The sequence below is a fragment of the Larimichthys crocea genome, chromosome IX (assembly GCF_000972845.2).
Source record: "Larimichthys crocea isolate SSNF chromosome IX, L_crocea_2.0, whole genome shotgun sequence".
NCBI classification, from domain to species: domain Eukaryota; kingdom Metazoa; phylum Chordata; class Actinopteri; family Sciaenidae; genus Larimichthys; species Larimichthys crocea.
Genome location: NC_040019.1, coordinates 9,459,208 through 9,472,787, shown reverse-complemented (window position 1 = coordinate 9,472,787; position 13,580 = coordinate 9,459,208). Strand labels below are relative to the sequence as shown.

At 40.7% G+C, this 13,580-nt stretch overlaps 1 protein-coding gene across 2 annotated transcripts in view; it reads right to left on the bottom strand.

Annotated features, from left to right (window-relative positions):
• pappaa (pregnancy-associated plasma protein A, pappalysin 1a) overlaps nt 1–13,580 on the bottom strand; it is a 91,202-nt gene that overhangs the window by 7,805 nt on the left and 69,817 nt on the right. For both annotated transcript variants that reach the window (XM_027282268.1, XM_027282269.1), the window contains exons 20-21: nt 10,292–10,363; nt 8,983–9,081 (exon numbers count right to left, since the gene is read on the bottom strand). In XM_027282268.1, coding sequence (XP_027138069.1) covers nt 8,983–9,081; nt 10,292–10,363 — 171 coding nt within the window. The remainder of the gene's footprint in view (nt 1–8,982; nt 9,082–10,291; nt 10,364–13,580) is intronic.

Here is a 13,580-nt window from a genome sequence, read left to right as displayed (position 1 = left end):
TCCACTAAAAGATGCATTCATAACAATAGCATCCATTATATAGCACAACATCAATGTCCGGGTTCCTAAGTCAGCTTCAAAGTCCCCGAATGACTAAACATATAAATACAAATTCATCTTGTTATGCTAAATATTAATGGAACGGTGGTGACAGGTTTCTTACCACTAATTGTTTTCATTTTTGTCAATTTGCGTGGAAAAATACACAAACTTTTTTTAAAAGGACCAAATTCCTTTAAATTGCTTTGATAGATGAGGATTGTCATGTGCCTGAAGGTTGTTGTGTTTCCTGCTACAAAAATATTTTGACCACCGTTAAACAAGTTCCGCACTTCAGAAAATCTTCCAATAATGGAAAGTGAAGAGGATCAGAAAACAGAGTCTCTTTGTCTGTTTGTTTAAGACAAATAAAGTTTATTTGTATAGTACATTTCAGCAACATGGCAATTCAAAAATGCTACAGGGTGCTATGTTTGAATGGATAAATATTTACTCTTTGAAAATCAAATTTTTGTTCAAACATTTTTTGATGAAGAAGAGTTTTGGAAAATCGCACAACCACTTTCTTTTAGTTTTGTTAAAAGTATGTCATTAAATTGGTCTCACGTTTTGCTTGTTATATATGTTATAGTTAGTGGTTAATGCAAGACACACCACCGATAGTTTGTGAGAGTCAGTGATTTGTAGACAGCGGGTCTGTGTAATGACATGGGGGAGCATGCTAGTCACTGAGGAGCAGTGACGCAGGCTCCCCTTTGAAAGGGAGTATAAAATAAGTTGTTTGTGTCGGGGGGTGTTCCTAATGTGAGGGCCAGGTGGGCAGTGCCCAGACTCCTCTGAGAAAATGAGGCCTGCATGTGATGACTTTACAAGCCCAGGGCCGGACACACTTCAGAAACAGCTGTCAACCGCATGAGCAGTGTTTCCTCTGTGGCATTTAGAAGCCAAGAACACACGGCTACTCACTCCCACCTGACTTCTTCTTAGTTTAATTACACTATCTCTCAGTTTCACACTTTCACCATGTCTCCTTTAGATTATCTTCCTTATTTTGCCTTGCTTTATTACTCCTCTCTCTTGCAGTCCCCACTACCCCTCACATTCCCCTTCTACACCTCACTTCCACTCCAAGGCCACTTCTGTTTATCTCTCTATCTAGAAAATGATGGTGGGTGGCAAATTTGACATGGTTTCCTTTGACCTTGACCTCAAGGGTGGCTGGGCCAGCTGCCACATCTGGCCCTGAATTGAGGTTCTCGCAGGGTGGCTGGGAAATGGGACTGGCTGGCCTTGTGGGCCTGGGGGCCCTCATGCTGCCCCGTGTCCCAGGGCTGGAGGAGGGCTGGGGGAGGACACCCACTAACAGCAACATGAAAGCCCTTCTGAAGAACGCAGACCTTGTCAGAGCCCCATCCTTCCACCTCAGGAACAGGTCAAAATAACACAGAGTTCCTCTCATTTCTGTGTGTGCGCAGTATGTGCGTGTCAGCCTGTGCTTAAAGGGAAGAAGGTGTGTAAGGGGCACACTCCTGGGGAAAGGGGGGCCGGCTGATCTAGTGATGCATAACACACTGTTCATTAGCAAGTAACAGTTGCTATTAGAGAGTTAAACCTTGCAACATTTTTGTCAGTCTTCAAAATGTATTAAGAGACAGTTTAAGACAGTTTCAACTTTGTTTGTTTTTTCTGGGGTGTTTTAGGGACATACAATTTACTGCAAAGAAAATGCTAAATAATAGGAATACAAAAAAGTGAGCTGTGCTTTAACCAATTATGTTCTTACGGTTTGTGATTACAAACAACCTTGCCTGACAGCACAATCAATCCTCAAATAAATCAATCACTGGAAACCATTGAGCCAAGTGTGACATCTGACAAAAATCTAAAGTCTTTGGGGAAAAAAAATATTTACTCTATATGCCTAACTTGAAAAAATGTCTGAATGAGAGAAGCAGAAAGAAACAGAGCAAGAGGAGAGGAGAGTTTTAATGGATACGATTGAGAAGGGGAAAGAGCAAAAGAACACATAACTGAGTTTGGCAAAATAAGTGCAAGCACTTGGCATCAGCAAACAGCCAAAACTCCTAAAAACTGTGGGGAGTTTGTGCCTACCCCCAATCCCAGTGTGTAACTACCTTTGCTCAGCTGTATAGAAAAGCCCTACTCCTCCCTCCACATTATCCTTTCCTTCCACTCAGATGTATTTTGGTAATAAGGAAGAAAAACTCTTAATGCCATGACCAAGAAATCCCTTGACTGTATGTGCAGGGCCTGCTTTTATCTGTGCCTCAGCCCCTTCCTTTGCTTTAACTGCCCTGGCAGAGCCTTGGCAAAGGGGAAATAAAGTCACCTTAGCTGCCCTCAGACATTTAAAAAATAAAGAGCTGTTGATGGCATGCCTTTTTGGCATCTAGTTATGTGAATATTTATTGTAGAATATGTTAAAGCAGAAAATGAGGTGGAAAAAAATGTTTTTTATTACTGATAAACATCTGTCAACAACTGTCTATATCTATTTGCCTGTAAATGACCAAAAGATGGTCTGTTAAAATCCGATTTGTGTGGATTAAATAGGAATAAGTAACAGCCCAAAACCAAAATGAGAACATGACATCCGATATGTTATTTTAAAGGATTCTGTCTACGCAAATCACCAGAGACAGAGGGGTTAAGTGGTCAGCTGTGGCCATGGTGGCTATCACGGACCATCAGTTTAGACACAAACATCAGTCGTGACACAAAGCAAGTCACGTATTGAGCATACTTGTGGCAGACTGAGTGTTGTAAACAGGGGTGAAGGACTGGGAGGGATCTCAGCACTTACCCAAGACCCCACCACCAACGCAGACAGAAAAACCTACAGGCACGTTGTTTTAGAGAGGCCAAGCCGTATAACTATATAATCGGTGCCCTCTGCGTACTGCTTCCAGCATCCAAGAAAGGAATTCCTTCCAAACTAGTGGGGGGTGGGGGTTGTGGGGGGACCTACAAAAAGGGTCTTGCACAGGCAACCCTCAGAAAGCTACACTGCATACCCTTGCCTCCTCTCCTCCCTGCCTCTCCAAATCCAGCCAACAGCTTGCAACTATTAAGGGGAGATCCTGTGGTGACCTTACGTGCAGCCAGTCCTTGCACCTTCAAAGCTCCTAGGGTGGAATAATACACAGCAAGTCATCCAGAACTCCTTAATACACAAATCTCTACCAAAATAAAAGACAAGGGAAGCATATGCTGGGAAGGGGAGTGAAAGTAAATGTGCGGCTGAGTTGCATTGCTTTCCACAACACTGGTCACTTTTCCCTTTTTTCTCCTTTCTCAGTTATTCGGCTCTTATCAGGATGAATTTCTGAGTTGACAAGAAAAAAAAAAGAAACAGGAGAAACAGGAGGAATGTGGAAAACATTAATATTTGCTGATAACCTAATTCGTACAATAGCATTTAAGACTATTTGGATAGAGAATAAATGGCCCAATTGTTGTATCTGGAAGAAATTGGAAAACTGGAAAATGATTTTTCATATTGAACCATTGAATCATTTTAGACTGAAGAGACATGGTGTTTGATGTTTGAAAACATAATAAACAATCATGCAATTGCTGTAAAGAAGTCCCTTAAGCATCTTCTGCTAAGGAGGGGTTAGCAGATGTTTTCATCCGTGTTTTGTGACTCCTCCATCAGTTGACTGAAGAAATAATACTGCTAAGAGCATGTTGTTTAAGGTCACAAAGTGAACAAGTGAGGCAGATGAGTGTTATTTTTTAAGCTTTGGGCTGTTTGGATGGGATAAAAGGACAAAAATATATATGACTCTGGATGATGAGGGAAGTCTTTAATAGATGTAAAAGTGTGTGGCAGAGGAAGAAATAATAGGCGTGTCTCTGTGTGTTTGTGTGTGTGTGTGTGGCATGAAAGGGGTCATATCATTGTTCTAATGTGCTATGTCACAGCACACTAGGGACATCAACACTGAGCTAGATTCCCACTGAGTCAACAGACCTCGTGTGCTTAACAGCTGACGGCTGGTGTGTCTGTTCATGTGCTCTGTGTGTGTGTGAGAGAGAGAGAGAGAAAGAGAGAGTGAGAGTGAAAGAAGGATAATGTGAATGAGTATCTGAGAGAGAAAGACTGAATGAGATAGAGAAAGTGAATGAGGGGGAAAGAAGGTGTGCTTTTTCATTTGTCTTTCACAGGCCTTAATGTCCAAAGTCACAAAAAGTAACACTTGTGGTTTTTGGTGTATGAAACTGCATATATGACAATATTTATGTGTTACTTGACATACAGTATACACACAACTACAAGTTTCTTAGCAAAACTATATAGTCTAATAGAGCAGTCCTGTTGTTGAAACTGTGTGCTTATTTTGGATGCTGATACAGATGTTTTTATTATTTTGTCCACCCCCTCTACATTGGTGAGGGTCACTTAATAACAAAAACCCCTCTCTCTTTAACTTAACACAATGTCTGTTGTGTTTGTTCCTACTGAAAATGTAAACCTTAAGAAAATGGACGTGGATTAATAGACCATTGCTCCTGGGTCAGTATTTATTAGTATGATATAGTATTTATCCAGCAGGATGTAGTATGTGGGGTTGAAATGAATGAAACTACAGATACCATGTTCATTATAATGAACATGCAACACTGTGGCTCACTGGTATGTTTTTAATGTATTGGAATGAGATACGAATGAGCTGTGTCAGGCTTTGGTTACATATATTCAAACTCTTATAGGACTAATTCATTGTTATTAACAATAAAATGCATACCAGACATCTCTAGACTTCATTATTGCTGTTATTTAAAGTTATTTTTAGTGCATGGATTTTTCTGTCAGAAAGAGCAGGTCAGACCAAAAGAGGCATGTCATATAGTTTGCACTGCACCCAGCCTGAAATACATTTAAAATATATATTTTACTAAACCTTTACATAAGTAAATATTTATTAGGTCTTTTTTAGGCCTTTGAAATAGTTGCTTCTTAAACTGTAACAGTGAAATGAATGCAATCCAACCCCACAAATAACAGATTTTATTATTTGTACTATCCATAAATCAATTTTTGTTTTAGTTGAGAGCCAACAGAGGATCTATTAAATACACAGGAAGAACACAATATAATATTTCTCTGTGTATAAAATAAATGCCAGGACCACCAATAAATACAGATAATTTATCATTGACATCAAATGACCTCCACTGTGACACAGGCAAAAAGAATCTGTAATAACAAAAATTGTGTACAGGAACAATTAAACAAGTTAGGACAAAGTCTTCACTTGTGGTCTGGAGAAGAACATTGATTTCCCCCAAAAGAGGAAAACACTGGGTGTCTTTGTCACCCAGCAAGTGTGTTATTCCAGAGGAGAGAGACTGTCATAAATGAGTTACAGATTCCTTTTGTCATATATTGTGTCATTTTGTTTTGTTTTTTGAGGTTTTTATGCAGCTCCGTCCTTGGGCGCCTGCCACGCATGTGTTCAGTTTGTGGAAAATCAGAATCAGGTGCAAAATTACCCTGTTTCTGTTTTGACTGAGTTGATCAAATAGGGATGACTATGAGGATAAGCTCTGCCCAAGAGGAATAAACAACTAAATCCAAATGCCTAACTAAATGCAAGTACCAAAACGATAATAAATACAGAGGGAATTTAAATGTGGACAAAAAATATCAAAGTAATAAAATGACAAGGTGATGTTGTCAGGAAGGTTGGCTGGCTACTAATTTAAAACTGACAATCAGGTTAATTTCATGGAAATAAGGTATGTTTATACTGGCCAATCCATTAAACAACATGTGTATGCAAGCAAGCGGCATCAATTAGGCAATGGGCAAAAGGGATTATATCAAACATCTGGCTTTCCTCTGTTCCCATATCAATTTCACATATCAGCCTCATTCCTTAGTGTTTCCTTTTTGTTTCTCACCCACAGTAACCTTCCTCTCCCCTTTCTCCTGGCAGCCGATAAATCAAATTATGATTGGTTATTTCAGAGCAATTTTTCGTATCTTTCCGAATAGTTTCCAGGGATCTACTAGTGGAAAACACAGGCAGACTGTTTTCCTCAAACAATGCCAGAGCAAAATGCATTCAAGGAGAATTTGGAAAAGCAGCCTGGAGTTCTGAAGCCCAGGTAATCCACTTATTGTATCATACTATAGCAGACCACTGAAATAACAGTTGGAACAGTTGGAATAAAACTGCTTTTTACCCAGTATGTCTTTGTTGGTGTGACAAAAAATAGCACCAACCACGTAATTTGATGCTCCATTTGCTTGTAATTATTATTTAGGCAAACTGGTAACACCTGTTGTGCAGACACTACTATTGACCATCGGCATGTAGCATCCTTGGCTTGGAAATACAGCAACAGCAAATTTGGACCAGATTCCTCTTGATGGTCTAGCGTGAACGATGGACGTTAGAGTCACATGAGGCTAAGTGTGAAGTGCTGTTTATGATTGTCACAGATATACAAAGAGTCCAGTTGCCCCAGACTTAACCTTTTTTGAAGAAAGATGACCCAGATGACTGAGAACCTTCACAGAATTAAGCAATTTGATTGTCTGTATTGAACCAAGTTCTCCATCTGCATAGATGGAGCCACAACTAACAAGCCAACACAGATAAAAAAAAAAAAAAGCTAAATATAAAATTTTCCCTTCCAGTTTCTGAATTTATTTTCAAAGAGGAAGACAGGTTGTGATTTACAGAGTTGGTATGTACGCTGTAGCAGAAGAAAAGAAAAAAAAAAAACCCATTTCCATTGAAATTTGTCTTTGATCTGGATTAGTCGTGGACCAAAATGTCAAAGCCATCAAGGAATTTTATTTTAAGACTATAATTTTTTTACGTGACATGAACAAAAGATGTTCAGTTAAACTAACCATGCCCCTCTTTGATGTACAACATGACAGACACTAACCCTAGCAAGACCTATGGCCTGCTCTCCTCAACCTGCTCCACTCAACCTCTTGTTGCTGCAGTAATTCAATGGAGTCTATCCTCCCACTGGGGTCTGTCAGTAAAAGTGAGTTATGCAAGTTCTGGCTGAGCCCCTGGACTGGATTGGGGCCAGGAGATGTAGAGATGAGATAGCGTCAATCAACAGCAGCGAAACCACTTCAGGGGTGAGGTCACTTCCCAGTGGGCTGCTCACTGACTATCCCGCTGCTATTGAACTTAGGATACAATACCTTACATCTGATACTGAAGTTATGAATAAAGGACAAAAACAAACTTTCTAGCCGGAGGTGAGTTATTGTCATAGCCGAGTAGCACAGTACAATCAAGTGTATGAAGAGTAGTTGTTTGGCTTCTTAAACCTGATATGCTTAGTACTAATTTTGACAGACATCTAGTACTTTTATGATAAATGCTACGATAAACCCGAGGGGGATGTCAGTGTCTGAGTTTGATTGGAAGCAGCTGGAGGGCTGCCAGAGTGATGTCAGGCTGTCTTTAGACTAAAGCAGACATTGTGGCGGTGAGCTGCACAATTATGCAGTGGTGTGAGTGTGTTTATTTGTGCTGAATATAACCATATAACCAGTGCTCCCTCTACTCGGCCATCGTCTATGTCGCTCAACCACTGTTGTCTCTCTATGTCAGACACATACCAAAGGAAGTTTCTTGGTTTTTAATTATTAGAACATAGACTGCAAGTCAGACACAGATGTAGATGCTGGGTACACGAAATAAAGCAAGGACACTACTGGGAGAGTATAATAGGTCCGTGAACTTCTCCTGGACAGGAGACTGGTTTCAGAAACATTTCAAGGTAATTGTGAAGCAGTTTGACGATCAATGGCTAGTTTGGCCACCTCAGTGTGACATCAGGTTGCATCTCTCTAAAAGTTGTGCTGTTGTTCTGCCAGCAAGAAAGTTAATGTGTTTGTTGATTGCTGTCCATTTTAAAAATGTCACGGTGCTCCTTGTAAAGCAAAGGCTATGCCTTTGTCATATAACGAAGAATAAATACAAAAAGTACTGCTACCAGGAAAGCAATCATGGGAACTTTGATTGTGCTGTGGAAAATGGAAAGATGTCCCTTGTATGACATTTTCCCAAATAAACACACTGATACAGCCAGTGAGACACATAGGCTGTAATATAAATCCAGCCAGACATACAGATGGATATGCCAGGAGTACAATGAAAGTCCCTTGTCAGATTCACAGAAACAGGCCAGGCCAGAGAATAAGATGCTGCAGTACAGAAGCTACAATACACTTCCAATCGGATCCCCTGCCAGCAGCTGGTTGGAACGAGCTACACAAAGTACTTCCCTGAATTAAGAGACCACAAAGATGACCAAACTTTTGTCTTGCTGAGCTTAATGTTGAAATACAACACAGCTAATAGAGTGTTGACAGATGTTTTATTAACCAGACTGTCAATTATGTCAAGTTCTTATAGACATGACCTTTACTCTCTATAGTAACTACATTTAAAACATGTTCATTTTGCAGTGGTGTGAGTAACTACACATGAATACAGGCATACAAAGACAAATATAGACGTTTTATACATTAGGAAACTGCACAGAAAAACAAAGACTATTGAAGTCTGAAAACTCCCACACTCTTGGATGTGGAATCAGTAATCTGTCTACCAGTAATCTACGTTTGGACACAAGGAAAAGAAAGAAAGAATTTGTTTAGAGATGTTCCAAGACGTGAAATACAGCATTCTTCCGTTATACTTACCTTGTGCAGACAGAAATAATCATTTATAAATGTCAAAGCTTGATACTAACAACATGCGACCTCTACTGGATGCACAGCAGTGAGAAAGTAAAGTCCACGTGGGTAAGACACAGGGAAAATAAAAAAGCCTACGTACTCCTAAGATATGTGTAACTGCAGATTTGAGGGACAAACACTGATTCTTGATCAGTGTGATCAGGACCAAATCGAACTTCATGTCATTGTCTTGAAGTGTAAGGATTATTCTGAAGTACAAGCATGCCACTAACCTTCTTAGTCTTGACAGTGGATTGGCAACAGTCTCCCCCATCGTAGTTACAGAAGGCTCTGTTGTTGACCGCATCACAGTAGTTGTCTCCCATGAAAGGCTATACGAGAGTGATAGGGCATCAATTAGACAAAAACACAGAGTGAGGAAAGTGCCACCTTTAAGCTGGTTAATAATGCTTAAAAGGTAGATTACCGACAAAGCTTTTTGTTGTAGTGTTAGTTTCCTCTACAGAGGCCCTTTAGAGGGTTTTTGCTGATGCATCTGATTACATTAAATTTCCCTCATCTCTCAATGTGACTTTTTAAGCCCTTAGTGGGCCTGACCCGTAAATCAAACACCATAAACTATTCACTGCACAAAACACTCCAATAAGGTGATTTATTGGATTGGCCCCACCCTGTCCACTTGGGTTACCAATCAGGTTATCCAACTGGCCTAAACTGAGTAGATGATATCATTCTTCCTTGAAGTGAAGTGTTCACATGTGGATGTACAATTTGAGCGGAAAGCAGGTTTAGCATGTGATTGTGTATGTAAAGGTTATTGTAGTAATTTAGTGTCATCTAATTACAGCAGGTTAATAAGCATCTAGTAGCCACATTAGTCTAACACCAGATGTGGCAATAGCATTTTTAACTGGCTTACAAATGTTTGAATGGTTTCTGCTAACAACCACCTATGCACCCTGTGCAGGTGGATGTCCTCACCAACTGGCACCAGAAAAAAACATCAGTGTGAACAATTACTTGCGAGTTAGATATTTTTTATTTCATCCCCATATCTACCAGCCTGTAGAAAAAAATACCTGCCAATCTCAGCTTTAAATAGAAGCATGTTTAGACTTATGAATCCAAGAGATTAAATCTTCATAGACAGTGAAGGTTGGTCTCAGAGTTTTACTTGTCAAGCATCTGCCAATCCATTGTCTGAATTGGCAACGATCATCTGTCCAACTCCATTACGAATAAAAAATTATAAAACCACATTTGAAGAGGATTAAGGATTAAGCCTGATTAATTTGTTTCTAAAACTAACTATGTACAGACAGTCATGTCCATGTGTACATTTCATGTATTTGTATTTTCATGCTTGTATGTTCACCATAAAAGCGTTGTGTAATGTGATATTTGCCACTACAAGCTATATACTCAAATCTGGCAATATATTCTATTAAATTTCTCATCTTTTTTATTGTCTGGGATCAAGGAAGGTGGAAGTATTTAAGTATTAACATCTAGTATGATTGAGACTATTACTCCACAAATACAAAGAAAATACTATAAAAATAAATCAGGTTGAGCCTTTACCTCACATCCTTTGAGGCAGTGGAGCAATTCTGGATGTGGATACCATTTCAGTCCCATTGTACAGACTATACTCTGAAAGATAAGACAAAAGTTGGGGTTAGAAACACTGGTGTTTTCAATGGTTTGGGTTACTGCTTGTGCAGCACGTGCTAACTGAACCAATTGAAAAGCTTTGCAAATACTGTGTTCTTTTTACCTGTGTTTCAGTCCACATAACTCTAACCCTGACTAAAGTCATTGGGTACTTTCTAGCTGCACACACACATATACAAACACAGGGAAACACAGGAGTTACCAGGAGAGCTTATGTGCTACAAATGGAGGTTTTCATTTTGAATCCTTCTTTGATTTTTTTAAAGATTTTTTTTTTTTTCAAGCTTTTATTGTATAGAGACATCTGAAGATTGACAGGAATGTGGGGAGAGAGAGAGTTCGGGAATGACATGCAGCAAATGGCCGCAGGTCGGATTCGAACCCTCGGCTGCTGCGGCAAAGACTGAGCCTTTGTACATGGGGTGGATGCTCTATCAACTGAGCTAAATGACACCCTGAATCCTTCTTTGATTTAAAGTGACCTTTCTCTTTCTCTCACCTCATAACACAGCTGAATAAGTTGATTTTGACATGATATAACTTAATAAAAATGTGTTTTTTCATAACTAAGTCATGGCCCCAGGAGGGCAAGGAGTTGAGAGCTGGAGAGAGAGAGAGAGAGAGAGAGAGAGAGAGGTAAAGAGCACCATGTTCTCAAATATCTTTGCAGAATGTGTGGAATCCCATCCTGTTCCCCCACTGTGCTCTTCATTGAAATGCAACAGAAAACATTTGTGCTTAGGGGAGGTGGGAAGCACTGTGCATAGAATGTGTACCATGGAAAATACATACATGCAGTCATACGCTATAGGCACACGAGACGGCATGTGTTCACATGACTCTGAATGGAGTTGCGTGCCTTGCGCTTCATGACTGTGTGTGTGTTTGTGTTAGGTATAAGTGCAGTTGTGTATATCTATGTCTACTCGAGCCAGCAGGTGGAGAAAGGTTTTGTTTACAGTATAAGTGTGACCCCATACTTGGATAGTAGTGTATGCATGATCAAAAGTGCCATCCACAGCAAAGGACTGGCTGACCTCAGATGGTCCATTTCTCAGACCCCCTGTGTCCCAATATCTCACAAATTTGACGTGCTTTTCTTTTGTTGCTGCAAACTAAGGTATTTTTTCATTTCAGTGCTGTCAGCAAATCAATGCAAAAAAAAGAAAGATGGGGGGTTGAAGGTGGATAGAAAGAACAACATAGCATCTGAGGACAACTGAGAGCTGCGGGAGTAATTGCTCTACTACTGCGATGTAGGACTGCATGGCAGAATGCAGGCACGTCTGTGGTGTGTACGCATGTGTGTTCATTAGGATGGTTAGTCCCTGTATGGTGGAAGATTAAGCACTTTTTTTGTCTTAGAGGTGAAACTTTTTGCAACTTCTGTACTTTTATTCTCTCTTTCCCATGGTCTGCTATGATGATGTCATCCAGAACCCCCCCCCCCCCCCCCCCCCCCCAACCCCCCCCCCCCCCTCTCTCTCTCTCACTCTTTTTTTCCTCTCTCAGCAAGGCCGTAAATCATGATAATCCATGATCGTGGCCTGGCCTCACCCCTCACTACGTATAGGATCCTCACCCTCTGAAACCTCCCCGGGGCGCTGACACCACATAAAAATAGATCCCTATCTCAGCGCCACCACAGACGAGGTCATGTCATGTAGAAAATGACTAATTCCACAGCAAGCCCGACAGGGTAATTTTGCTGATAAAGGGGGAGGAGGGTGCTGGGGGCGCAGAATCGTTAGATATAGAGGGACAGGAAAGAGAATAGGAGGAGGTGGAGGTACGGAAGGAGGAGAGAATTCTAAGTGGGTCACACTAAGAACCGAAATACAACTAGTTTAAAGGTAATAAATCAACATCACTTATTAAGGTGGGAAACATTAACCTCCAACTCAGCAAAGTAGAACTAGAAAGTGGATCTGGGGACGTGGATTCTGTTTTAGATACAGAATGAAGAATCCCATCCTTGAGGGGAGTTTAAAAGTACGTCGTAATGTCCACTCCTACTTACTACACTCCTACTGTTACTAGAACTGCTAGCCATTGCTGTGATTGATTTCTTTTTCCACCACAGCAGTCTCCTCCTGTTCTTGTTTCTTAACACCAATCCTGACAGCCCTGTGCATTTCTTCTATCTTCTTTCTTATATAAGCATATGTATCTGTTCCGCTTGGCCAGTGGGTATTCATTTCAGGAGCATCCACTTGTCCTACAGTCCTGCATTTTGAAATAAGACACATTTCTGTCTGCTCATCATTGAGATGTTTGCAATCATTTTGATTACTGTTGGAAAAGTTGTACATTATGTGCTGGTACATGTGTGTGTGTGTGTGAGAGAGTCTGTGGTGTAATTGACTGTCCTTGCTATACATATATCAACACAGGAAACTCTGGAAACAATCTATTTGGAATCTATAGGCTGACCGCTGGCAGAGAACGAAACATGACACATGTTGAAGCGTGCGCTACTAGCAGCAACTCTTTTTCTCCAACCTCCACCACTGGTACATGTCTGAAACACTCACCCCATCACCCTCACCTCTCTGACTTCTCTTATGCTATCCTCTACCCCCAGCAGCAGCATACCCTCTGGTCTCAAATTACCACTGAGACACAAATCATATCAATTACACAAATCCATGAAGAACAGATCATTTCATGTCCACGTGGCCCAAGCCACCTCTCTCTCCCAACATCCACCACAAAAAGCTGCTGACTCAGTGTGACTCTGAAACAAAAACAAAAGGAGTTGTAGGGGGAAAAAATACAGTGAGAAATACAATGTGTTCCTTTACTCGGCCGTGGCTTCTCTTTTCCCCCTCTCTAGTTACAAAACTTGATGCCATTTAGTAGGATCTCTCTCTCTGAATGCACAGCTAAAAAGGCATTAGGCTGACAAAACACTTAAAACAAATTGCACATCGTTGACATTAATCAAGTTAAATGGGGAGAGTAAAATTAGAAGAGTAGGTGTAGTCTAGTACTTTTCACCTACTGCACACATACGGACACACACATATACACACCATAACCCTACCCCCACCTCTTGACCCCACCCACAGGCTCCATAAAAGTCCCAAATGACACCATGGGGGCCACACTCATGTGTGAGTGGCACTCCCACAGGGACAAGGTGTACAGTTCTGTGTGTAATGACCTCCCCCACTATAACCTCCAACCTCTGTGT